Source organism: Phodopus roborovskii, unplaced genomic scaffold (assembly GCF_943737965.1).
Source record: "Phodopus roborovskii unplaced genomic scaffold, PHOROB, whole genome shotgun sequence".
Classification (NCBI taxonomy): Eukaryota; Metazoa; Chordata; class Mammalia; order Rodentia; family Cricetidae; genus Phodopus; species Phodopus roborovskii.
This window is the reverse complement of record NW_026125554.1, coordinates 5,571,485-5,598,845: the sequence shown is the minus strand read 5'-3', so window position 1 is coordinate 5,598,845 and position 27,361 is coordinate 5,571,485. Positions and strand designations below refer to the sequence as shown.

The 27,361-nt window shown below is 51.1% G+C and overlaps 1 protein-coding gene across 3 annotated transcripts in view; it reads left to right on the top strand.

The window, feature by feature from the left end:
- The window catches only part of Mllt1 (MLLT1 super elongation complex subunit), a 41,082-nt gene that overhangs the window by 2,504 nt on the left and 11,217 nt on the right, over nucleotides 1-27,361 (top strand). For all 3 annotated transcript variants that reach the window (XM_051177644.1, XM_051177643.1, XM_051177642.1), the window contains exons 2-4: nucleotides 6,010-6,190; nucleotides 11,301-11,383; nucleotides 25,040-25,183. In XM_051177644.1, the coding sequence (XP_051033601.1) occupies nucleotides 6,010-6,190; nucleotides 11,301-11,383; nucleotides 25,040-25,183 (408 nt within the window). The remainder of the gene's footprint in view (nucleotides 1-6,009; nucleotides 6,191-11,300; nucleotides 11,384-25,039; nucleotides 25,184-27,361) is intronic.

Below are 27,361 nucleotides of genomic sequence, written 5' to 3'. Positions count from 1 at the left end.
GGCAGTCTTAGTCCGGGACAGTGGCGAAAAGGCTCCTCTTAGCCTGAGCTCAGCCGTGACTGTGGCTGCTTTTAGGTTTCAGCCAAGGAACATGCAAAGTTGAGTCCTTAGGTCATAGGCAGCCACCATGACTGACCACCTGGCCATCCAGGAGTTTACACAGACAGGACCCTGCCACCAGAAGTCCACCAGTAGCACTGGGCTGAGTTGTTGGGTCTTCATGTGCACTCTGCCCCTCCTCCCTGCCAGCTCCTGAGAACCCCAGCAGGTGCCCTCATTGAAACTGTGAGACCCCTGTGGGGAGCTGGCACTCACAGATGTGATTCTTCCTCAGGAGACTGTTGGTGCACATGGTAGAGTCCTAGCCTCCCTCCACCCATATGTGCCTTTCAGGGAAGCAGTGGGCTGGACCTTGGGTGCTGGCTCTACATGCTTTTCTTCTATATCCCCTATTTTGGTCTAGCCTTCCCTTGTGATTCTGAGGCTGGTGGTGCAGAGGCCAGCACAGAAGTGTTAGTTTGCTTTTTGCTCTGGGCTTCTTGCTTTCCCTATAGATAGGAAGGCTTGGAAAGTGTTTCAGGTGTCCCCTACACACACACCACCTCTACCACCACCACTCTGGTGCTGTCTGATATGCTGAGCAGGGGCATGGCCAGGATTTTGGAGGGATGGAATGGAGTTGGTTTGCCCAGGTACAATGCTGGGAAGTTGAGAAGGGTCTGAGAGCCCAGTGGGTTTCTCCAGCAAACCACTAGAGAGGGTGTCAGTATCCAGTGGTCCCAGCTAAAAGCCTAGGAATCCCCTTCCCAGAGTTGCAGGCCTGGCCTCAGAAAGGGTGTGGCTGCAGGTGGCACACATGCCCACAGCCTGGCTGTGCTGTACTCCAGGAGCAGAGATTTGGCTTAGGTATGGGGGGCTGGGGCAGCTTAGGCCAGCATGGAATCTTATCCTGATGTCCTGAGTGTTCTACCTATCCACAGGAGTTCTGGAAGGGACTATGTAGGCAAGGTGCTGGAGCTGGCATTGAATCCTGGGTCCTCTGCAGCTAGTTTCAGGCTTTCTAACTCTGCGCTGCTGGTTGCTTTTATAGGGGCCAGGGGCCTGGACTGGGGTTGCCGATGGTCGAAGTACTACTGCCCGGGGCCATTGTCCACATTCCTAGGAGATACATGGTGGCTATCCTCATGTTGTGGACTCTCTCATAGAATGTTTTCAGTACCTGGCATGTCCATGTGGACAGCACACCTGTCCCTTCCCAGCCCCTACTGGTCCTTCTGTCTTGAGCCTTGTGCTCTGTCAGGAGTAAGGAGGTGGCTGGGCCTACAAAAAGGGTTACAGTGGACAGTGATTGGAGGATGGGCTGGGGCTGCTGGCTTGGTTGTTTTTTATTGGTTGTCCTCCAGACTTGTACCTTTTGGCCAGGTGCTTTAGTGATTGTCTTAGGACACCTGCTTCCCCAGGAGCCCTGTCTGGGATTAGAGGGACAAGGAAGGTTCTAGAGAGCTCAGTTGTCTTGGTCTGTGGGTTCCTAGGTCTGGGTCCTAGCACCTACCTATCAGTGTGTGTGGACCTTACTACAGGGTGAACCCAATGTTTTTTCTTGCTAAAGGGGAGGGCCAGGTGTATGCCAAGGTATTGGCTGCAAAAGCCAAATAATAGATGTAATTATTCCATGGGGTGATGTGTGGATTCCCAGAGGAAAGGTCATTTGTTAAAAAGAATTCCCACCAGGAAATCAGGTGAAAGCCTATAGGAAAATTAACAGCTAATGACTGCCTCCTGGGCTCAAGCTTGGGCTGGGTGTTTAGGGGTGTGGTAGGAGAAGTGGATGATAGATGAGTGAATGGGATGGGTTGATAGGTGTGTGGATGGAGGGTGAATGGGTGGAGGGAGGAGGGATGGATGGATAGATGGATAGATGGATGGGTAGGTGTATTGATAGGTGGCAGGGTGGATGGATGGGTTTGATGGTTATGTGAGCTCATGGTGGGTGGATAAGGGCAGATGGATGGATTTGGAGTCACACAGAGCTGTGAGATGGGATTTAGGCCCTTTGCTGGTCCACACCTATAGAGAATGGATTCCCTCAGGAAGGAACTGTGAGATGTCACATGTGCTGTTTGCCTGGCTTGCTGGATTGGGATTCTGGGTCTGAGTGCCCTCTGCCAGTTGTTCTGGCAGTGTGAAGCCTCCAGTCTGAGTTTAACTGTCCCCAGATGGCACTCTGAGCCTTTGGGCCTTACACCCCTTGGCTTCTGATCTTCAGGAGCAGGACGGGTGACACTTCTGGCTAGGCCCTGGCTGCTCACCTCTGCATCAGGGTTTCCTTGAGGTTGCAGGTAACAAGGTGCAGTTCTCAGTTCTGGGTTATGCAGAGGTGTCCATGCAATAAGTGGTCAAAGTGCTGGGAGGACCTGGTTGTGCAAGGCAGTCCTCAGGAAGCTGTGCTGGTAATGGGAGTGCGGCTTTGCAGCAGCGCCAATCCTGGAGAACTAGCTGGTTGGTTGCTCAAGTGTGGCTCTGGTTCTGGAGGGTACAGGGGATCCAGGTAGAGGAGAGCAAGGAGGGCCCTGTGAGATAATAGTCCCTGGGTGGCTAGGGCTCACTCAGCCACTGCCTTGAGCTGCTGCAACTTCAGGTGCCTTTCTCATGTTGGTGGCACAGACCCTGTGCTATCCCACTACCACTATTTCTAGAAAGTTCTAGCCTCTCAGCTCTTTCCTGAGGTCCAGCTCAAGAAGGACAAAGATGGTTAAGCATGGGGGACCTGGACACTGTTGGTCCAGTCCAGACTGTGTTGCCCTCAGCTGGGTGTGTTGTGATCCCAGTTGGTGCTGGCCCCTTGGGCATCAATGTCTCCAGCCAGGACTTTGGGCACAGTCTGCCATTGCCTTGAAACCAGTTTACTTTGGCTGTGCCTCGAAGTTCTGGTGTTTGTGTCCTCAGCTCCAATGGAGCTGTGGTCATTTGTTCTTTTGCAATAGCCAGTGTGCTGCCTGTGCTGTGACCTGACTGGGATCCCAGTATCATAAGCACTGCCAGGCAAGCAGCGTAAGGCTCAGCTGGCAAGTCGTAGGATTCAGGGAGACAGGCCCACAGCAGATAGAAATTCCAAAAGAAGTGGCTCAGGGGAGTAGGGTTACCAGTGTTTAGGAGTCCAGAGAGCCTCTAGCCAGCAGTGGCCATGTTCATCATGCCTCTGGGGTGCTGGTGGTATTGCTCCAGAATTATGTTGAACATTCTCCACCCTGTGCTCAGTCTGTCCACAAAGGCATCCTGGGGTCTGGCCATGTATCCTAGGCTGGTCCTCTGTGGGTCACTGGCAGGCACCAAACCTAGCTATATCTAGGGGTTGATGTGTCCTGTCCTGTCATGTCATGTCCCCCCCACTCCCCCACCCCTGCCTCCAGATGTCCCCAGTGCTGGGATTCTGAACCTCTGCTCTCCTCTTCCAATGACTGTCCCTGCAGAGTTGCAGCCCTGCCCCCTTGTCCCAGAGATGGGTCTCTGCACTCAGGTCCAGCTGGTTTCTCCTTTCAGCCCTCCTTTCCCTTTTTCCAGCCTCTCCTCCACTCACCACTATTTGTACTTGAGCACATCTTTCAGGTGTTCCTGTCTTTATAAGACAACCACCACTAAGAGTCTGATTTCACATGCATGAGCACCCATTTCCCATCTGGCTGCCCCTCTTGTCATCCCTTTGGCAGTCCTAGAGCAATGGAGCTTTTCCTTGGAAATGAAAGGATGCTTGTCCTGGCAGAGATCTGAGTGCACAGATACTAAAGGGGTTTTGTAGAAAGTGTGGGGAGAGGGGTTGGGGGCATAGGTGGGACCTCTAGGGCCTGGGCTCCTGGCTCTACTGGCAAGGGCTAGTAGAGGCCAGTGTGTGGGAGTTCTTGGCAGGTGGCCTGGGCCTCTTCCTTCATGTCTCGCTTGTCTGGGCACAGCACTTAACAGGCCAGCTTGGCCTATGCTGCTCTGACTGTTTCATACTAAGTGTCAAGCTCTTTTGTCAAGTGACCACAGGGAAACCCCAGCACTCAGGATGAAGAGGGATGGAGAGAGTTCAAGGCCAGCCTGGGCTGTTCAGTGAGACCTTGTCTTAAAAAAGGTAGGGTAAAGATGGGTGCAGTAGAGCACACCTTTAAACCCAGTACTCTAGAGGCAGTGGAAGGCAGATCTGTGTGAGTTCCAGACCAGCCTGGTCTACAGAGTGAGTGCCAGGATAGGCTCCAAAGCTACACTGAGAAACAACTGAGAAACTCTATCTCGAAAAACAAACAAACAAACAAACAAACAAAAAAGCCTAGGGAGCACCTGGTAGTGTACCTCAGTGATAACATTGCTTGCCTATCATGCAGTTAAAGCCCTCTGTTCAATGCCTGGTAACACACACACATACACACACACCCGCAAAACAAAACAAAACAAAACAAAACAAAAAAAAAAAAAAAAAGCTCTTTTTGGGTTGAAGGGTTAGCTCAGTAAAATCCTGCTTGCAAACATGAGGAACTAAATTGGGTCCATGTGAAAAAGCTGGATATTTGAGATCCCAGCCTTGGGGAGTGGAGATAAGGGGATCCCTGGGCCTGGAGAAACGGCACAATTATTAAGAGCACTTGGTACTGCTTCAGAGGGCCAGAGCTGGGTTCCCAGCACCCACAGGGTGACTCATAAACATCTATAACAGCAATTCTAGGGAATCTGGTTCCCTCTTTTGACCTCTCCCCATGCTCCTGGCCTCACATACAACAGATACGTAGACAAACACGTAAATAAAGTAAAATTAAATCTTAAAAGGTGAATAGTATTCTGAGGGTGACATTTAGAGCTGTCCTTTGCCTCCATGTATACACATGTGTGAATGCACATACACCACATTAAAAGTATATGAAAGGCTGAGAAGTCAGCTCATTGGCTTAAGACTTGATGTGCAAATGTGAAGCTAGAGTTGAGCTCCTCAACACTTGTGTGAAGGTGGGCAGGCAGTTAGGCAGCCCAGTGCTGGGGAGGGAGGCAGAGGTTCGCTGGCCGCTTCAGCTTTCGGTTGCTGTGATAAACACCATGGCCAGAGACAACTGGAGCAAAGAAGGGTTTATTTTGCTTTCACAGCCTATCTCGGAAGTTGGGGCTTGCTCCCCATGGCTTACTTAGTTTTGCTTTTTTATACATCCCAGGACCACCTGCCCATGGTGGGCTGGGCTCTCTCATGTCAATCATTAATCAGGAAAATACCACAGGCCAATCTGATAGATGCCTTTTCTCAGTTGAAGTGCCCTGTTTAGATGACTCTGGCTTACTCATGTCAAAAACAAGGGACACCAGAGCAAGCTAGCAGCCTGGGCTAGCCAGACCAGCACGCTCTGGGCTCAGGTGAGAGGCCCTTCGTTCATGTGTAATATAGAAAGTGGTGGGGAAGAACCCAGTGTCAATGTTGGCTCTGCATCCCCCCCTTTCCCCCCCATACAATGTCTAGAGAGGGTTTTACAGATTGCAGACATTCTGAGGTGGGTGGGCCTGCCCTGGTGCTGGGAATCTCTTGGAGTTTAGTGGCATTGCATTTACTTTGGGACTGGCTTGAGCCACTTAGGGTTTCAGGATACATTGTCAAAACACCTTCAGGAGGGAGAATGAGAGTGCTCCCTCAAGGAGCTGCTGTGGCTAGCTAGGCTGGCACCCTGGGGTCCTTCAGTACAGGGCTGCCTAGTTCTGATCTGTGAGGTCTCAGGCTCTGTGTCCAGGTGGACATCAGGGCCACAGATACTGTGGGGAGAGGCCAGGGAAAACTGCTTCATTAGGTCCTCCCAGTGATGAATCAGCTGGGATGTCCAGGGAACAGCATTGAGTTGAAGGGACCACAGATGCTGCAGCCAATGGGAGGGGCCAGGACCTTGTGTGTGGTGTATGTGTATTTGCTTCCTGGAAGCATGCAGAAGCACCTGCAGCTAGCACTGACAGTATGTGGCTCTGCCTCCATGCTGACCTGGCCTTGCCTCTCTTCCTCCTCAGTGCACTGTCCAGGTGAAGTTAGAGCTGGGGCACCGTGCCCAACTTCGCAAGAAGCCCACCACTGAGGGCTTCACCCATGACTGGATGGTCTTCGTACGTGGGCCTGAGCAGTGTGACATTCAGCACTTTGTGGAGAAGGTTATCTTCCGACTGCATGACAGCTTCCCCAAACCCAAGCGTGGTGAGTGTCCTTTCCCTGTTCCTCCCCACCAGTGTTCCTCCACCCCCAGCCTGATGATGTGTCTAGTGCCTGCCCCGCTCACTCATGGGAAGTGGAGTAGCCAAGAGACATCCCAGGCCAGAAGCAATCAGGGTGATGGCTTAAGAATTCTCTGATGAGTCTCACGTGGTATACAAACCACCCCTAAGGGCAGTCCTATGCCCAGCAGTAGATGGACTACACAAAACGAACTCAGTGGTATGTTGGGAGGTTTTTTTTTTTTTGTTTGTTTTTGTTTTTTTGTTTTGTTTTTGTCTCACAGTGCTTTGGGCTTTTTCTTCCCTTACAGATCTTTTGCTTATGTTAGTTGTGGGATTTCTCTGTGTATGTCGTCTCAGCATCTGTATGCTTTTTTTTTTTTTCCCCCTTTGGCTCCCCCCCCCCCCCCGTTTGTTTTGTCCTATTCTGGTTTGTTCATTGTTTTGTTTTGTATTATTGCTGCTTTTAGATGCCTGTTTGTATCCTAATGAGAGAGGGGGAAAACGATGTGGATTTGGGTAGGTGGGTAAATAGGGAGGATTCGAGAAGAGTTGGGGGAGGGGAAACTAATCACAATATAATATATGAAAGAATCTATTTTCAATAAAAAATGCATATTCTTTAGGGTGGAAAAATTATAGGTACTCCTGTCACTCACTGCTGTCCTTGCTTACATATCTCTTTTCTGGGTACCATGTTACCAAGGCTGCAACATGTGGTTCCCATCACTGTTCCACACATTTTTCCACTTGCCTCAGGAGCTGCTTCCCCAGAGCACAGTCTGTTAGATTTGCGGTCAGAAGTGACTTCCAGCGGAAGGTACTCCTGGCAGGCTTTGGCAAGTGCATATGTGTAGACTGGGTCACTGTCCTCACTATTGAGTCTTTACTCTGGCTCAAGCTGGTCATGCCCCTGTAGTGCATACCAATTTTCTTTTGTGCTGTGCTGATGGTGGAACATAGTTTTACATATAAGGTGGGTACTTAATAACTGGATCACACCCCAACTTGGAGGATGGTGTGTTATGGGCAGGGGTACTGGGGGTGGGGGGAATTCTAGGCAGGGCTCTACCTCAACCATATCCCCAGTCCCTCACTGGGGGACTCTAGGCAAGGGCTCTACCCCAACCACACCTCCAGCCCCTCCCTGGGGGACTCTAGGTGGGGCTCCACCCAACCACACCCCAGCCCCTCACTGGGGGATTCAAGGAAAGGGCTCCACCCCAGCCACACCTCCAGCCCCTCACTGGGGGAGTAGGTGGGGCTCCACCGCTGACTAAGCCCCCAGCCCCTCCTCACTGGGGGATCAGCTACCTATAAATGCTATTTTCTTGTATGTGTTAGCACTGCACAGAATGCTTTTCTATAGTGAAGCTCATCAGGTGGAGAGAATTGTTGACCTTCTACGTTGCTATGTGGGCTGTAGTTCATGGGATATTGATAAAAGGCCTGCAGTGGTGACATAAAGTTTTGTTTGGGCCAAGCACTTCTGTTCTACTATTTTTTCTTTTTCCTGACTTTGTGCTTTCCATCCTAATTTTACCCCTAAATGCTCATTTTCTCAGTTCTACCTGCCTTCTTCCTTTTCTTCACCCACCTATCTATTGGTCTGTCTTCCATTTACCCATCTGTCACCCACACACACATCCTCACATTCATCGCCACTCTTCCCTTCCTGTACCTATCCTTCCATCCAGCCACCTATTTGCTGTCCTCCCTTTCATCCTGTTGAGTTTCTGGTATACTGCAACTACCCCCATGCCTCCCTTACAAGATAGTCCTCTGTGCCCCTCCCTCTTTGGGTCCCTTCCCCTCTGGGATCTTGGGGTGGGGGATGTTAATGAAGAGGTGGTTCCTAATCAACGCTGTGCCTCCTTGTCCCCAAGCCCTGGCTCACTGGAAAGGCCGTTGTTAGTTTTCTTGAGCCTTGGCAGACCTTAAACTAGCCATGTAGCTGAAGACGACCTTGAACTCTTGGCCCTCTTGCCTCTGAGTCTGGAATGCTGTGATGGCCCATGAGAGTATGCCAGACATACACTTTCCACACCCAGTGGTGGACCTTGTGCACCTTGGGTAAAGACTATAAGTACGCCACTAGGCTGTTTGTTGAGACGGTGCCATTATGTTGTCCAGCTCGCCTTCAAACTTTGTAGCACTCAACATGAGCCATCACTGCCTGGCTCATGACTTTTAAATTTTCTTGAGTCAGGGTCTCATAGCCCAGTCTAAGCTTACTTCCAATTTGAGAATGACTTGAACTCCTGGCCTTCCTCTGCCTTGGAATGCTGGGATGCCATGTACAGGTGTGTCACATGATACCTAGTGGAAAACCTATGGTGTGTGTGTGTGTGTGTGTGTGTGCGTGCATGTGCGCACACACACACACACACAAGTGCAGGTGCCCCATGAAGCCAGAAGAAGGCATTAGATCCCCTGGAATAGGAATTAAAGGCAGTTATGAGGGGTGCTGGGAACTGAACTGGGGTTCCCTGCAAGGCTGTTATCTCTTCAGTTCCTAGAAAAATTTAATTACATTGATTGATTTTGTGTGTATTGGGGGAAGGGTGTGCCATGGTGCCTGTGTGGGTGTTGGAAGACAACTTCTGGGAGTGTTTTCTTCCTCTACCATGTAGGTCAGTTTGGTAGCAGGTCTTTTACTTTCTGAGCTATCTTGCTAGTCCAGATTTCAGTTTCCTTTTTGTCCTCTGAGACTCTGTGGCACTGGGAGTCCCCAAAGAAGCCTGTCTGTTCCTGCTGAACACTGGAGATGTCAGGAGCCTTTTTGGAGCCTTAGATACACAGGAGGGCTTCTTAACATGGGTGGGCTGAGGTATGTCAGACTTGCTGAGATAGTTTGTGAGCAACTAGTGATCTGGAGGTCGCCTGTCCCGCTGGGACATGGCCTTGTGCTGGTCTTTGCTGTCTACATGAGATCTCTAAGGGCTTGTGGAGAGATGATGGGGTTGGAGTTTGTTAGCATTGGTGAGGGCAGAGTGGTAATAGGACACTTCCTATCTGCCCCTCCATCGTGACACAGACCCCGTTGAGAAGCACTCTGAAGCCCGAAGACTGTCAGTGGGTTGGGCAGTAGAGAGTCTGCGTGTTTTTCCTAGGAAGATGTGGAGGGACTAGATTGCCTCAGCTAGCGGCATGTGTGGCTGCTTTCTGAAGTGCTGCCTGTGGACAGCCTTAGAGGTAGAACTAATGCAGCTTGTGATCTGGAGCAATGGAGCAAGGTGTACACGTGGTGTGTAAAGGGCACAGAGTTGGGCTCATCAGGGGGCAGGGTGGGGTGACTTTTGACCAGCGCTCAGTGGGACTGGAATCTGGGAATCAGTGCCTGGTCTTTGGAGAGAGTTCAAGAGTGGTGAAGTACTTTCAGGTGGCTGGAGCCAGGAGATGGCCCTTGGGGTGGTGGAGAGACACAGTGGGGCTTTGTGGGGAGCCAGGTGCAGGATTCATGTGATGGGTTGAGTGGCTGAGCAGAAGCTGCCCAGGAATACCTGGTGCCAGACAGTGTGGGTGGGTGGGGTGGGAGTGGACCTCATCTGTAGCACCCAGTGGACAGTGGGCCTATCCTGAGCTGCTGGCAGGTTTGGAAGTTGGCCAGAGAACATCCAGGTGGCCTTGAATCCCTGGGGGGCAGAATGAGGAGTCAGAACTGGGGACCTTAGGAGAAACAGTGGGGTGCATTAAGACTGAATGTTAGCATGCAAGTACACTTTGACCCTGCTGGGGTACATGTCAAGCACTACCCTGGTTCTGTAGAGACAAGCTCCACCCACTCCCCCTTTCCCCCTGTTCTCTGAAGAGGCAGGCAGAGCTTTTCCTTTCTTGCTTTCTCTCTCTTTCTCTCTCTCCCTCTTATCCCTCCCTTCCTGTCTCCCTCTCTCCCCCCTTCCCTTTCTCTATTTTTTTCTCTTCCCTTCCCTTCCCCTAATAAAACTTACCATATAAGCTCGGTCTCTGGCATGGTTTATCCTTCACCCACTGTGGAGCTTCCCACCAAGTCCCTGTCACATTGTATTAGAACAGTGAACACTGAAGACACTTGGAGAAATAGTGGGGGTACACAAAGACTGAGGATACTAGGAGAAACAGTGCAGGCACTACGAGGCCAGGGCATCTCCAGCAGAAGACCTGTATGTGGAATAGAAACCAGATTAGTGGGAACTGAGAATCAGGCCACAGTCTCCACCTCCATCAGTTCAAGGATGCAGCCCTCTCAGGAAAAAGCTGGGGTGGTGGGTGCTTCAGTGGCCTGTCTGATATTGTCCTAGCCCCTTTGCCCCAGGGACACCTCAGTGAGTGGAGAATGAATGAACAAGCATAGGCATTGCTCTATGGCTGTAGTGATTCAGGTGCAGACCCTGATGTCCCTAGGAAGTGCTGCTGCAGGTGTCCACAAGTGTTGCTAGGGTGGGAAGGGCAGGGTAGCCCTGGAAGAAGCAGTGCACTGTACAGTGTAGCCATGGCGGAGGAGGTAGAAAGAAGTCTTGGGCTTGCCCGTCTCATGCCTACCCTGCAGCTCTAGTCCTGAGGAGCCACAGGCTAACCTGGCCCTTGTAGTTGCCTGCCTGGGTTCCATGTAAAGCCGTACGCAGTCTCACCTTTGGTGGCCCCTAGGCCCTGCAGGCTACCTGCTTGCTAAGCTGTCTCCACAGCCATATGATGTGTACAAGGTCTGACTCCTGCTGGCTCCTGTCCCCTTCCATCCTCCTTTCTCCTTTTCTCTTTTGCCACCATGACTTAAGCAGCCTCTCTCGGGCAGGGTGTTTGAAGGTTGGGGGTAGACAGTGGGACAGGTTTTGCAGGCTGATGTGTTGGAGTATCTTGGGGAGGTGCTCCTGAGCCCCTTGCCTGGCATCCCTGGTACCAAGGTGCTTGTCACTGGATATGCCCTGCCCTCTGCCGACCATGCTGGGGCCCTCCCTTGCCTTCTTTCTGACCCCTCTCTATCCTGTCATTTTACAGAAGTCCTGGCCTGGAGCTCCATTGTCCCTGGAGCCAGGTCTCCTGCAGAGTAGCCTAGGGCCTGCTTGGAGAGCTGTTGTGGGCAGGGGGCTGATGGAAGATTTTTACTTTCTTCGCAGTGTGCAAGGAGCCCCCCTACAAAGTGGAGGAGTCTGGCTATGCAGGCTTCATCATGCTCATCGAAGTGTACTTCAAAAACAAGGTGAGAGACTGGGTCGGTGTGTGTGTGGGTGTGGGAAGTAACTGTGACCATGGGTGTAAGTGAGGCAATGGGACGAGGGGCAAGTGCCTGTCAGCACAGTGCAGAGGCTGAGGCATGGGTCATGGTCCCAGCCCACACTGCACAGGGGACCCTGACAGAAAGAAAAGCAGAAAGTGGAGGTTGAGCCAGCTGCAGTCCCCATCGGCAGAGAGGAGCAAGTGAGTATAGGTCACTTGACCTAACTGGAACAAAGAGTTAATGAACAAAGACACAGAAATCTCCAATCCAGTGTTCTCAGAGAAACAGAAACTGCAGCTGCCTAACAGCTGGGCAGGGAGGCTGAACAAGGAGATGGGGTGTATGCACATAGCTGGATAGGAAGGTGGGTTGTTTAGCTACTCTATAGGAGCAGCCTCAGTAGGAGAGTGGTTCGTAGACTGCCAACACCCAAGGGGAGAAAGGTGTGGTGCCCACTGTGTATACTGTCAACATTGTAATTACTGTGTGTGGTGTGTCCCCCAACCAAGGCTTTGCTATCCCTCTGACTCTGAGGCTATGGAGTTAGAAGGTACCTCACTCTCCCACACAGACCTACAGACAATCTTAAGTGCCCTAGACGGGCAAGTGGGGAGTCTGGAGAAGTGTAGCTAGTGTCCCTGAGTGAGTAGAGTACACAGGAGTAGTGCAGCCCCAGAGAGGGGCTTTTTCACAGCCTGCTTCTGTACTGCGCCTGTGGGTACTGTTCCCTTAGTGGCACAGGGCGGCCAGCAGTGGCACAGAGCACCCAGGCTCTTCCTCCTGAGCTGCCACTTCTGCCTGCTGGGAACCTGCACTATGCCAGTTGTTTTTCTTTGGATTCTCTCTCTCTTTCTTTTTCTCTGTATTTCTTATAATTATTTACTCTATGTGTGTGCACACTTGAGAATGAGTGTGCACATGCTCACATATGCACACACATACACACACGGAGGCCAAAGAACAACTTGTGAAAATTGGGTTCTCTCCTTTTACCAGGGCACTTTGGGGATTGAACTCAGGGCTTCAGGGTTGGCAGCAAGCATTTTTACCCATACAGGTCCTCTTTCCATTGTTTCGAGGTCCATGATGCCTTGTAGAACCCCTGAACGGTGGCACAGTGTTTTCCTGAGGGGTGTGTGTGTGTGTGTGTGTGTGTGTGTGTGTGTGTGTATGTTTACATGTGTGTACATGGAGGCTAGAGAGCATCTTCAGAGAGTTCTACCTTATGAGAGCTCACTGCAGTGAGCTCTAGGCATGGCCTGTATCTCTCCCAGTTCTGGGATTACAGATCACACTCGGGAGCAAACTCAGCCACATGCTTGTAAATAAAAATTTAACAGTGAAGTCACCTTCCCAGGCCCTAATGTATATCCTGGGAGTGTCACACTTAGCTCTATTGGAAAAGACCTCCGCTGCTTGGGGTGCCTTGTTCCACCTGAGTCTCTGAGTCTTGGGTCCTTGTTTATACCAGGCCTGCAGGAGATTGAGAGTGGCAAAAAGGGACCTCTGGGGACAGGCTCAGGTGTGCTGCCTCATGGGAGAATGTAAGCATATGGAGTCTCAGCCATGCCATGGCATCAGGGACACAGCCAAGGTCATGAGTTCCTCCCTGCGGCCCTCAGTGATTTTTGAGCAGTAGGATGCACACAGCAGTCCTTCTTGCTGTGGTCCAGGCATGCGCCAGGGGACTGTCACCCACCCTGGAGCAGCTGAACCACTTCTAGGCTAATAGGCTCCCATATCCTAGTCTCAAGAGCTGTTTGTAGTCCCCTGTGCTCAGAGGCCTTGTGTCCCTGACACCTGTGGGCCTCTCCCTGCCTAACCAAGCATGTGGTCTGATTGGGCTGGGCTCTAGTTCTTAAGGTGCTGCTCCTAACCCTAGCCACCAACAGCCCTCTGAGGTGTGCACTGGAGCCTCTTGTGCTAATGACTGGGAGGCTGTGTGGTGAACATATCATGCCATGGGAATCACAGTGCTCTTGAGCATAGGCAGGGCCTTGATTACTACATAGGCTACCACCCCAGCTTTATGGTGATAAATCCCCTCTACTCCCCCAGTAGCCAGAACCAGATGGCTGCGGGAGGATTGAGTGGTCTGGCTTTCTGATTGCAAGGCTGTAGTCAGATAGGATATCGCGGTGTCCTTACATGTCCAGTTCCTAGGGATGGGACAGCACAGAATCCCTGGGCTGGGGCGCTGGTGCAGTGGCCTGGGTGGAGGCTGTTTCCCCCTGTTCCTGTCCCACAGTTTGTCTGAGGCACATCCTAGGGTGGGGCTGTCATCTAGGTCCTTGTGTCTTTAAATGGTGGCAAGGCACCATTTAAAGAGAGTCACACTCCTGGTGTTTCTGAGTTACTTTGGCCATGGTGGGATGAACCAGGGCAGCTGGGCAGCACAGTCTTGGTCTTCAAAATCAGAGCTGTGCCCTCACCCTGATGGGATGGGTAGGCTGTACTATGAGCATGGTCTCTGCTTCCCGTGCTTCTCAGGGAGGAGCTCTCAAGCTCCCCGCAGCCTTCAGATGTGATGAAGCACAGACTGAACTGGATGTTCATGTGCCACCATGCCCTCTGGGCTGGGAGCCTGAGGTGGCTGTGCATAGGTCATGTAGTCTGCTTCACCCCACAGCCATACCAGGTGCCAAGGCATCTCTGCTTGAGGTCTTGAGATGCTGCGCTTCATATGAGCTGCAGGTCAGGCACTCTCATGAACCCCTTGTTTTCTCTGGGCTGCTGACCATGCACACAATGTTATGTCCCCACGTGTCCTGGGGCAGATCTTGGCTCTGACTAACTCATCATGGGTTCTCTCAAGTGAAGCTCTCTCGGTGTCTGTGGCTTCCTGCCTGCACACATGCTCCTGGGACAAAGGCTGGCCTGAGGAATTGTGTCTTGCTGGGAGTGAATACCCTGGAAGGAGCAATCCCATTTGTGGTCACACCAGCAGTGCCTGTGCCAAGCATGGTCTTGTCTCCTCATCACCCAGGCTGCAGATACTGGAATGCTGAGGGATGATAGGGAGAGTGGCCACAGCAGCACTGAGTCTGTAGGGCAGTGCAATGATAGCAGTGTGGTCTGCAGGTTGTGTTCCCACATTGCCTTGTGTGTTTCTCCTGGGGAGGTTTGCTGAGGATTTGATGCTGGGAAGTTAAGTACAACGCTGGAAAAACTATGAACCAAGACCTAGTGGAATTAAGAGCTTCCTGACTGTAGGCCTATACCATTCCCTACCATCTCCAGCCTCAGGGTGGAGCCAGGCCAGTCACATGGCTGTGGATTGAATCTTGCTCTGGGTGATAGATGTGCTAGGTGACACACCCGAGTCACTCAGATCTACCTGCTGCTGTACCCTAACTGCATATGCCATGTGCAGATGTGCATGCATGGCACTCAGACTAGGCGGCAGGCAGGATTACAGGGGTGCCACTGCTTCAGCAACAGCAGAAAGAGCACAGGCTCTGGGTGACATACCATGCTCACATTTCAGGACTGCTGCTGTCACAGTGGACAGGTGACCTCTCAGGTCTCAGGCTGTGAGCTTGGAAGGTTCTGAGGGGGGCAGTGGGCAAGGGCTCCTTGCTTTGTGATGTATTCCATGGACATATGTTCACATATGTCTGGGCCTGTCAGGGCCAGCTCTGGCTTAGAGACTTAGTGGTAGCCCTGAGGGAGTCAGTAGCCACTACCTTCTGGTTTTCATATCAGCCTTTTTGTGCCTGGTCAGTGTGTGACCCTGTCTGTGCCTCTTTAAAGATGCCGGATTTAATGTCCTCTGTTGATTGTGGACATCATTGAGGTGGTTGAGCTGTCAACCCTGTCTGCCCTGAACCACAGTGAACCTAATAGTGTTTGTCAGGGTTTAGATAGCACCTCAACTGTTTACTTGTTTGCTTGTGCTCTGCCTGCTGAGCAGCATCAAGCCACACCCAAGGCCTTCCTCCTGTCTCCTGCACTCAGCACACTCTCGGGGGCTACTTTAAATACTCTGTTGTCAGTAGATGAGATTAAGTTCAAGAGCACAGGCAGCAGAGAGCCATGGTTTGTTGTACGTCAGGCTCTCCTGCAGAAGTTACAGATATGGAACCCATATGCTGCAGGGGGGATCAGCCCTGCAGCATTTCAACTCTTGTTGCAAATGGAGTGGCTGTGACAGCCACAGTTACATCTCTGTACTGGCATTGGTTCGTTCGTTCGTTCTGGTAGATGCTGGTGGAGGGACAGCAGGAATCTGGGAGGAATGGGGTTCTGGCTTCACCTGAGCAGCTCCTTCATGTCCCATGGTGGCTTGCACCATTTTGGCTTTTTATTTGTGATGAGATGTCCTGTGTCAATGTGTCCTCAGCCCTGCCTGCTCTGTTTAAACCGTGGCCATCCCCATGGATGGATGGATGGATGAATGAATGGGTGGGAGGGTGGATGGATGGGTGGGTGGGTGGATGGATGGATGGATGGATGGATTCTCTTGTTGAGGTTCTAGCCACTCCCTGTTGGCTCACAGTGGTCACTGATAACTTCTCTTCAGAGAACACGCCCGCCCCACTCTCAGATTTGGTGTTGCTGCTGTGTTGTAGAAGCTCTTTGTATTCTGACCATTGTGACTGCCAGATGTGACCCGCAGGTGTTTTCTTATTTGTGTCCTTATGTACAAAGATCTCACCTTTTTATGAAATTTGTTTATCTGGGTTTTCCTTTTTTGTTTGTTTTTCAAAACAGGGTTTCTTTACTGAGTTCAAGACCAGGCTGGCTGTGAACCCCAACATCTACCTGCCTCTGCCTTTCGAGTGCTGGGATTAAAGGTGGGTGCCACCAATGCCCGGCATGGTTTTCCTTTTTTGTACATGACTTGTGTTACTAAGTCTGTGGCTCAGTTGCTGTCTGAGGGCACAGAGGCTGTTTATTTAGGGTTTCTATTGCTGCGGTGAAACACCATGACCAAAAAGCAAGTTGGGGAGGAAAGGGTTTTTTATTTATTGGGCTTATCCCTCAGCATTGCTGTTCACCTTCTAAGGAAGTCAGGACAGGAACTTAAACTTAAACCTGGAGGCAGGAGCTGATGCAGAGGCTATGGAGGGTTCTGCTTACTGTGTTGTTTTCCATGGATTGCTCAGCCTACTTTCTTACAGAACCCAAGACCAGCAGTCCAGGGACCACACCACGCACCATGGGCTGGGCCCTCCCATATTGATCACTAATTGAGAAAATGCCATACAGCTGGATCTTAAAGCAGCATTTTCTCATCTGAGGCTCCTTCCTTTGATGACTCTAGCTTGTGTCAAGGTGACCCAGTGCAGATGCCAACCCTGGGCTCTATACAAGATTTTTATTTTTCAAGACAGGGTTTCTCTGTAGCTTTGTGACCAGATTGGCCTCGAACTCACAGAGATCCCTGCCTCCCGAGTGCCTAGACTAAAGGCGTGTGCCACCACTGCCAAGCTGTGTTGTTTGTTTTTTTTTTGAGATAGGGTATCACTTTGTAGCCCTGGCTGGCCTGGAGCTCACTATGTAGATCCTGCCCCAGCTGGCCTTTCATTCATAGAGATGAGTCTGTCTCTGGAGTGCTGGGACCAGTGGCTTGTGCCATCATGCCCAGTTTCATTTTTATGTGTGAATATTTTATTATGTTTGTTTATTTTGTGTGTATGCTCATTGGGAGGCCAGAGCTCAATGTATGAAAGTTCATTCTCACCTTCCACCATGTGGGTCCTGGAGCTCCAACTCAGGCTTAGCAGTAAGCACCTTTACCTGTTAGACTATCTTGCTGGACCTTTTCTTTATTTTAATACAGCCCAGGGTCTCAGCACAGGGAATGATGTCTCCCACAGTGGACAGGTCTCCTCAGTTTACTTAACCTAATCATGTCAGAATAATCTCATGTCAAAGTAATCAGGCATGTTAGAGTCCTGACTCCCACACAGGTAACTCCAGATCTCATCAAGGTGGCAGTCACCACAGCCTCACACCTGCAGCTTCAGTGAATTAATTAACACTGTAACTTAGGCACGTGTGTGCATGTGTAGGGTTTCCCATGACCCTCACATCATTTGCAGTCAGCCTGTCATTGCTCTGGTGAGTACTTCAGCATTGGTAAAATGGGCATGCTCACCTCATTCCTGGTTTTAGGGGAAGTGTCCAGTTGAGTGGGACATCTGTCATGGATCTGTTGTAAATAGCTATTATGGGTTAAGGAAGACTAGTTCTAAAACTAAAAAACAAACAAAACTTTTCCTACCCCAGCATAGCTCAGGGTTTGCACACATCACATGATCCTGCTCAGTGTCTGTGCACATCACCCATGAATGTGCAGGGCCCTCAGCAGCTTGTTTAGTGGGAGCTGTCTCCTGACCACTGAGGAGGTAGCAGGGACTAACTGAGCTTTCCATGTTACACCTGCCCCTACCTTCCTATGCCATTCGCTTTCATGATGGAAGAGGTACTAAATTTTGTCAAGGGCTCTTTTTCTGCCACTGTCAACAAAACCATAAGGCCACTCCCTTCCTGTCACCCCTGTGCCACCGCAGGTGGCTTTGTGTGCTCTGTTTTACACCCCTGACCTCACCCTGGGTGTGTGATGTACACTATTCACAGCTCGAGTTCGCTTGCAATCCTAGTTTTTTCCCAGGGTATTTGCATCTGTGTTCATAGGCAGTGCGGGTTGGTGGCTTCCTGTGGTGTCCTTGCTTTCTGTATGGGTGAATGCCAGCAACATAGACCATCTTAAGGAGTGGCCATCCTGCTAAGTTCAACAGGATGGGCTGTTGTCTTTTCATATTCAATAGGATGTGCCAGGGAGGATTTGTGGTCCTAGAGCCATCTGTCTGTGGCAGGATGTGTTTATAGTCCCAAGGTAGTTCAGAGTCCACTGTCCTCCTGCTTCAGTACACCCAGTGCTGAGATGCAAGTGTCACCTCTGGCCTGTTGTTTCCAAGGAGTTCCTGATAGCTGCCTGAATCTCTTGTGAGTGGTGATCTTTTGAGAATCTCTACTTTTTGTGTGTGTGTGTGTAAGATTATTTTGTTGAAAAGATATATTTTTTGTGTTTGAGTGTTTGCTTGCGTGTCTGTGTACCACATATATGCCTGGTGCCCAAGGTGGCCAGAAGAGTGCATTGGATCCCCTGGGCCTAGAGGCTGGTAGATGCTGGGAACCAAACCTGGGTTCTCTGAAGGAGTAGCTGGCTCTCTTCTGGACTGTCTGCTTTGCCATAGGAAGATGACTAACCTGTCTATGCTGTTGTTGAAAGTACCCCCTTAGAGTTACACTTTACTGTGTGTACTGTATGTGTGGTGTGTAGAGGTCAGAGGTCAGCAGAAGTGTCTGCTTTTGTCTTGCCCCACATTAAAAAAAAATTGGGTTTTTTTTTTGTTTGTTTGTTTGCTTGCTTGCTTGTTTTTGCTTTTTGGTTTTTCAAGACAGGGTTTCTCTGTGGCTTTGGAAGCTGTCCTGGAACTCGCTCTTATAGACCATGCTGGTCTCTAATTCACAGAGATCTACCTGCCTCTGCCTCGAGGGTGCTGGGATTAAAGGTGTGCACCACCACTGCCTGGCTTAAAAAATTATTTTACTTTATCTTTTTAAAGTAGGATTTTGTTTTCTTAAAAAAACAATTTTTTTCTTTATTTTTATGAGTATGGGTGTTTTGCGTATGTGTGTGTCTGTATGCAGGCCTTGTGCCTACAGAGACCAGAAGAGGGCATCACATCCCTGGAACTAGAGTTACAGATGTTGTGAGCCACTGTGTGGATGCTGGGAATCAAACCCTGGTCCTCTGAGAGAGCAGTTGGTGCTCATAAGCACAGAGCCACTTTTCCAGCTTCTCTGTACCTTAATTTTTGACCCAGAGTCTCTTACTCACTGAACCTGGAGCTTGCTAGCGGCTGCAGAGGCTGATGGACAAGTCCCTAGGGCCCTCCTGTCTATACTTTTCCATGGCTGGGGTTACAGGCACGTGCTGCCATACCTGCCTCACACAGGGGCTAGAGATCTGCACTCAGGTCTTTGAGCTTGTGGCATGGGCACTTTACCCTCCACCATGCTGGCATTGCCCAGTTGGCTGTGGTTTGGGTCATTTGTATGTTCTATTTTTTATTTTGTGTGCAGGTGTGTGTGCCCCATGTGTGTAGAACCTGCAGGGATCAGAAGCTGGCGCTGGTCATGTGAGAGTGCTCTTAACTGCCTGCCATGCTGTCTGCTGGCAGGTTTGCCTAATCTGCCACAGGCTGGTTACAGTAATGCCATCAGACAGGCCATTTGGAACTGAGCTATTTCCTGTGCCATCTTTGCTCTCAATGTATTTTTCTTTCTTCCAAGTCAAGGTCTCACTCTGTTCAGGCTAGCCTGGTCTTGGCATCCCCCTCCCTCGGCCTCCTACACACTGTGACGACAGGCACTACCCTGTGCCCAGCTCCCAGGTGACTCTTGTCTGTGTCTGTGCTTGCTGAATGTGTCACATGGTTTCAGCCTGGTGTGAGGTTCCCTGGCCTCTCCTGTCCCCACAGATCAGCTGGTGGTCCTCCTTCCTGAGGTCGGTCTCCCTGTTCTGTTGCTGAACTCTGCACTGTCACTAGGAGCTGCTTCTCAAGTTGTAGTTCAGGGCAGAGCCCCATGTTCCGTCTCCACCTCACAATTTCCCTGCACCTGTCCCAGGGGACCTCAGGGCCTTACACTGGAGGAGGTTGGGGCCAGGGTTGTGCCTGATGTCCCTGTGCATGTTCCTCTTGAGAACAGGACTGGGAAAGACTCTATTATGACCACATTGATATCTGACTGGTTCTGAGATAGTTGTCCCTTGCTGTCAGCCCAGTGAGTCCCCTTCTTGGTTTAGGGCTGTGTACCTAGAAGGCTGGTTGTTTTGATTGTGAAGATGGGCATTGTCGGTCCCATCTGTGCTCAGGTGTCCTAGGTCCTGCAGTAGTCCCATCACAGAACCCCTCATGGAGTCACATACCCAAGGCAGTTGCACACTATGTAGGGGCCCATGTGTTGGGTCCATAGTGGTTCTGATCCCCCAGTCCCTCAAACACAGCCTATTGAAGGCATCGTGGCAACCTCTCATTTGTTCCCAGCCTCCAGCTCTGCCTCCTTGGGTTGTTTAGGCAGCAGTGTGAAGAACCCTTGGCTCTGGCTCTGCTGTGAGTGGGTTTGGGCCTGGCTTAGCAATTGATGCTATCATAAACACTTGCCACTGGGCTCCAGTTTTTATCAGGGTAAGACACGTGTGACCTGTAGCTGCCCCAGGCTCCCAGTCCTTACATTGGAGTGCTCTGGCTCTGCTTTGTTGAGGGGATTCCCAGCATGTGACTCCCCCCCTGTGCCATGCGCAGTGCAGTGCCTGTAGCTGCCTCTACTACCCTGCCGTCACAATTCCTCAGTGGCCACCAGTCCTCCTTCCTCTGTCTATGAGCTTTATTTTGGGTCAGGGCTTTGTGTTTCCTGGCTTCAAGTTCTGTGTGGCCAAGGATGACTGTGCTGTCAATATGCATGTACCCTGTGCTCGAGTTCGTCGATTCCTTCTTCTCTTTTCTAGAAGATTTGTTTATTTTTGTTTCATATGTATGAGTGTTTGCCTGTGTGTATATCTGTGTACTGTGTGTGTCCATGCTTGCACAGACCAGAAGAGGGTGTCTGGTTTCCTGAAGATGGAGTTGTCACACAGTTGTGAATCATTATGTGGGTGCTGGGAACAAGTGCTCTTAATCCAAGCCATCTCCAGGCCAGATAGTGCTTCCCTAAACTGTCCCAGGACACTCCCAATGTCACAGGGTCCTCTGTCCTTGTACAGTGTCTGCTGCCAATACTTCACTGGCCCACACTCCCAATGGTTCTCCTGTCTTCCTTCAGGGTGGATGACACTCCTCTCTCACTACAGCAAGAGTAGGTGCCAGTGCATGTTGTTGGGACCCTTGGAGAGCTTTTCCACCGGGTCTCTGGGAAGGCCTTGTGGATGTGGTCTGTGTGGCATAACTGTAGCTACATATGACCTGGCTCTCTGACCAGATGCCATTGGGACTCAGACTGTCCCTGGTACTGCAGAAACCTGGGCACATAGCAAATCCTGGAGGCACAGGTGATCCCAGGGGAGATCAGGAGAAGGGCCCATAGGACACAGATGGTGACAAAGAGCTTCAAGGAGAGCATGACAGAGCTGTGTGTGCAGTGAGCAGTTTGTAATTTAGGGAGGTTTAGAATCTGCAGAAGTGGAAAGCAGCCTGCCAGCTTCGGGCTCGCCTGCAGCGCCTTCTCTCTCCACTCACAGAGTGTTTGGACATGAGCCCTGGTGACTTACTGGCTCAGTGTGTGACCTGTAAACAGTCCACTGCGTGTCTGTAGGAGATAAGACTTTGTGACACCTCTTCAGAATGTCTGTAGATTTGCACCTTAGCGTCTTGTACATGCACTTCCTGGTGCCTCATAGGCCAGTGTCTGATGTGGGGGCTGAGGGTAGAACCCAGGGCCTCTCATGTGCCAAAGTACATGCCCTGTTATTGAGCCACACCCAGCCCAGGTGTGTGTGTCTGACTCTCTGTGTGTTTGTGTTTATCTCTGTGTCTGTGTATATGTGTGTCTGTCTCTTTCTGTGTGTATCTGTCTCTCTCTTTGTGTGTGTGTGTGTGTGTGTCTATTGGATTATATGGTTTTCCCTCTTTGTATATGTGTGTTTTACTAGTCTGTTTTGTTCAGGATTTAAATCAGCTATCAGGACAGTTCTTGGCTCTTTGGCTGGGTTTCAGAGCCTCTTTCAGTCTTCCCCTTCTCTTCCTTCCTCTCACCCCTTCCCTTCCCACCCTTGTTCACTCTCCATCACCTAAGAGTGTGATGCTAAGGATAGCCCCTTTGTAACATCTCTTTGTGAACTTAAACTTGAACCTGGGTCCTCAGTCATGTTCAGACCACACTCAAATGTAGCTGACTGCTGACTGTAAGTCTGTGGACCCCAGGCTCACAGCACACTAGAACCATCATGGTGACTGCTGTTCTCTCATATCCAGGGTGGGGGAATGGGTCCAGGTGCTTGGGGCCAACCTGCCCCGAAGCCCTTCCTCCTGAGCTGTGTGGACTCCTGGCCCCCTTGGCACCAGCACTGGTTTGGCCAGTTGGGTGGCATTGCAGTTGACTAAAGCTAGACAGATGCTGGCTTGCTGCCCATTGTGGCAAGTACTGGTGACTACAGTGCACCCATGTGGGGCCTTTGATGAAGCTTGGAGTTGAGACAACTTGGGGATTGGCTGAAGTGACTATGGACCTTAGACTTGGGGGTCTGGTTAGTACACTGCTGGCGCTCACGTCCTGGAGTGTAGGCACTTCTCCACTTCTCAGACGCTGCATCCCTGGCGAGGTCCCCTGTCTTTCTCTGTCTTCTGTCACCTGTCCTGAGTCAGCATGGGTGACTAAAGTGGTAGTGCATCCCAGGCTGTTCTCCCTGTTACTTCATGGAGAACAGGGCTCAACTGGTTTGGCATGAGGACTTAAGCAGCTCAGGAAAGCTGTGTGTGTGGTGTGTGTCTGTAATCTGTGCTAGGGATGGAAACCAAGGGATCCCTGGGACTCAGTGATCGGCCAGCCGATAATTGTTAAGTTTCAGTGAGACCCTACAACTGAGGAAGACATTAATTTTACCTGCTTTGTGTGGGGGGGCGGGGGAGGCTAGGGAAAGAGAGGAGAGTGTGTACATGCATACATGCCTAAGAACTTAGCCTTTTCTCCTTAGGGTCCTTGCTTGTCCTGTTGGGCCATCTCTCTGCACAGCCCTTCCAGGCGCTGCTGTAGAGTGGCAGCCAGGGACTATGGGAGGCAGTTGGTCTGGTCCTTCTATTGGTGACTAGACTAGTGGTTAGTCTTTCCTCTTCCATCACCATATCTGAGCCATTCCTTCAGCTATCCTTCCCCTCCCCACCCCCTTCATTTCTCAGATCATTTGCTGAACACCCAGGGTGTCCATTTGGTGCTCTCTAGTACCACCCATTTGGGGTGCTGGTTCATCTTCCTAGCAGTTTTTCTCAGTTGGGACACTGGGTCCTGAGGCTTGGTGATCCCAAGGGCACTGTCTGAGCTCACATCTGTGCTGTTGGCCAGTAGACTGGGCCCAGATCTAGTATTGCACAGTAGCAACTCCCCCACTTCTGTCCTCCCTCCTTGCCCTGCTCTTGTTTCACTGGCTGTGTTCATTTTGTAGGGAATGCAGGGTAAGTGCCCAGTCGTCTCCATAGCCAAGATAGAGCCCGTCTGTGAACAGTGATGTTTGGGATACAGTTAGGGGTGGTAGGTGAGAGATCCAGTGTGGGATGTTGATCTCTTGTAGAGCTGACCAGCCCATCTATTGCACCTGTACTAGTCTGTGGCTGGAACAAGAGAGGCCACAGTCCCCATTCATCTAGGCCAACTTCCTGCCTAAGCATGGGGTCCTCACCCTCCATTGCCCTTCACTCACAGCTCTTAGAGGACCCATCTAGTGTTTGCCATTAGATGATCAAGGACACCTGGGGCCATTCTGCTGCTGTGTTGGGACGGCACCATAGCTGGCCAAGCCCCTGCTGTGAGTTGAGTAAACTGTGACCTACACATCCCTGGGAAGCCAGGGAGACTGTCCCCTTCACTAATCTACTGAAGGAGCACTTGGCAGGCTGGGGCATGGCTGCAGGAAACAAGGTCATATTGGCCTGGGGCCTGTCCTCCTGCTGCTAGCAGAGATTTCCTGTCCTGTGTCCTGGCTTTCTGTGTAGTGGAGGTTGTTTGTTTTGTTTGTTTGTTTGGTAGGATTGGTTTTTTTTCCTTGGGAGTTGAATCTATTGGTTAGCTGACATGACTCACTGCTTCAGCAGGTTTAAAGTTTAGGCTGCTGTCAGTCGTTGGACTGGGTCCATCCCAGCCGAGTTGGGAATGGGCCCAAAGGCCTCTTATTTTTCAGGGAGGACTGGCCTTCCCTCCATCAAGGATGTTATATAGGGGATGTATCTGGAGATGAGGATGGGTATGGCAATTCTCTTCTCATCCCAGCACTCAGGAGGTGGAAGCCGAAGCACTGTGAGTTCAAGGCCAGCCTGAACTGTACTTTGTTTACACAACATCACCTGGCAAAGGGGTGTTGTGTCACCCTAAGAAAGGTTCTTTGTGGCTTCTACACCACTCCACACAAAGCCTCTGGGTTTTGATTTCTGTGGTGGCTCTCAAGGACCTTCTGTAGTAAAAGCCCACTCCTGCTGGCTCACAAGATGGCCCTAGAGTAGGACCCACAGAGTATCTGGGGACTCCATAAGGAAAGAGCAGAGTGCCTTGCTGTGTGAGGCTTGAGGAAGAGCAGTCTCTCATGTGCTGCAAATTTATGGGCAAGCGAAGGACCCTCTTAGTTTTTTGTTTTGTTTTGTAATTATTTATTTATATTTTATGTGTGAGTGCTCTGCATGTATGCCTGCATGCCAGAAGAGGGCATCAGATCCTATTATGGACCTCTGGAAGAGCAGCCAATGCTCTTAACCGCTGAGCCATCTCTCCGGGCCCTGAAGGGCCGGCCCTATTGTTAATGGCTGGCAAGTCCTTTGGATGGCAGAAGAGATGGGAGGAGTGGGGCAGGCATGGGAAGGCCCTGTCCTGTCCAGTGTGTGGGCTCCCTGCTCACTGCTGATGAACTTCCATGTTTTGTTGTAGGAGGAGCCCAGGAAGGTCTGCTTCACCTATGACCTGTTCCTCAACCTGGAAGGCAACCCTCCTGTCAACCATCTGCGCTGTGAGAAGCTCACTTTCAACAACCCTACCACTGAGTTTCGCTGCAAGCTGCTCATGGCTGGCGGGGTGAGTGTGCCTGCCTGCCATCTCTGCTCTGTGCTGGCTGCTAGTGTGCCTGGGCCTGGGTGGTCCTTAGCTGGTGGGGTGGGCAGCACCCTGAAGGCATGGAGGGACCTATGGACAAGGGCAGACAACTGGCTGGACATTAAAGGAGAAGGTGGCAAAGCCATCTCCAGTGACTTAAGGTCACAGAGCATGCCCAGGTGCTAGCCTAGGCCTGTGATGCTCTGGCAGGGGGTGTGAAGATATGGGGGGGGGTGGGCAGTGGATGTAGTGTATGTGGGTGTGGGGGGCACTGTAGGGGTAGTTAGTATGGCTGCCTGTGGTACATGTATGTCTGTGCACATGTGTGCATGCAGGTGTATAAGCATGGGAATGATTGATAGTGTAGGTATGTGATTATGCATGGGAGTGTGTTGTGTGGTATATTATGCATGTATGTGCCATGTGTGGTTGTAGTGTAGAAGGTATATGTCTTGTGTTGTGCCAGGTGCTCAGAATATATGTTTAATGTAGGGTGTGTGTATTCTTTGCAGGTAATATGTGGTACCTGCTTAAGAGAGCATGGTGTTTAAGGTGTGCGCACAACGTGTATACAATATCAAGGGCATAAGGTAGAGGTGTGTGGCCTGTGTGGTGTCCTTTGAGATGTATGTGAAGGGGATGTGTCTAAACATAAGACAGTGTATATGGTAATATCTGAGATTTTGTGTTTATGTGTGTATGTGAGAGGGCATGATGTGGTCTGTGGGGGGGGGCCTGTGTGTGGTGGTCTGTGGTGTGTGTGTGTGTGGTAGAGAGAGATGTGAGGGGGCATCTGTGTGGTATGGGAGGACTATGTGGCCCTGTGGTAGTATCTGTGGCCAGCCCTCTTCCTCGGGTCCATGCAGCTAGGGTGTTTTTTTTATAATCAGGTATCCCCTTTCTCTTGGTTCTGTAGTCAGAACTGCCTTCCTCAGAATGGAAGTGGTTGTTCCCAGGCAAGGATTTGAGTGGGTTTCGAACCCCTGTGGTGCCAATGAAGCTGTCTGACTGCCTGGGTGGTTTAGGGCAGTGGCAGCTTGGGATGAACACGCAGACAGAGGTGATGCTGCTCCGCCCTCAAGTTGTGGAATGGCTTAGGGTGTGTGGGTGTGTGCAGAGGCTGCTCCACCCCCTGCTGCCCTACACTAGGAGCCTCGTATCCACAGCGTGCGTGGGCGTGTCCAGGGCCCCAGGTCAGCTTCTTGGGAGCGTCAGTGGCGTCTCAGGCCTCTCCAAGCCTCTCAGGTGCCAGGGGAGGTATTACCCAAGCTGTGGAGAAGGCTCCCAGGGTATCACCCGGACACGGCATAGGAGGAACAGGGAGGGAAGCTGTGTCCAGCCAGCCTCGAAGACAGACTGCAGTGAGGTCTCAGAGTGCTCCCAGGGAGCCCGCCAGCTAATCACTCTGCAGCCCCAGTTGTCCTAGCTATGAGACAATGGCTCTCAGGTGACTCCCGGTACCAGGTAACTGTGGCCCTTGTTGTTGGCTTTCTGGGTCATGAATACTTGTGGGGATAATGCTTCTTGTCCAGGAGCTGTGGGTACTGGGGACCTGGAGATGGCATGTCCCTGTACTGGCTCCAGGTTCTATACTTGACTGTCCCTAGGAATGACTGGATTGGGGTCCTCCACTGCCCTAGCCAGGCAGCCTGTGCTGCCCTGCTTGGTCTCATCTGCTTGTGACCTGGGGTTGTTTGCACCAGGTAACCTGGCCCATGTGGCAGCTGGTCTGAATGCCATCCCCACCTGGCCTCAGGCATCTTGGCAGGGAACAGAAACTGCTGGCCCTGGAGGTTAGACTGGCTGGCAAGTGGAGAAGAATGCAGTCCATGAAGGAACTGTCTAAGGCCAGTTGCCCTGCAGCTGGGTGTTCCTGTATTAGGCTCCTGTCATGTCCTGGAAGTGAAGTCACTTACTCACAGGACCACTGTCTTGGGGCTTGGGCCTCACAGATGCTTCTAGGAACTGGTGTTCATGAGGCTCACCCAATAGGGGACATACAGCCTCTCTAGGAGCCTCACCTTTGTTGTGGTTGGGCAAGCACCAGTGTCAAGTCACAGCAGGGCAGGTCAAGTTACTGCCCTTTTCCAGTGCGGTGTCCTTTGACTGTGGGACACGAGCATCCCAGAGGAAAGGAGTGGCTAGTTGCAGAGTCCAGGT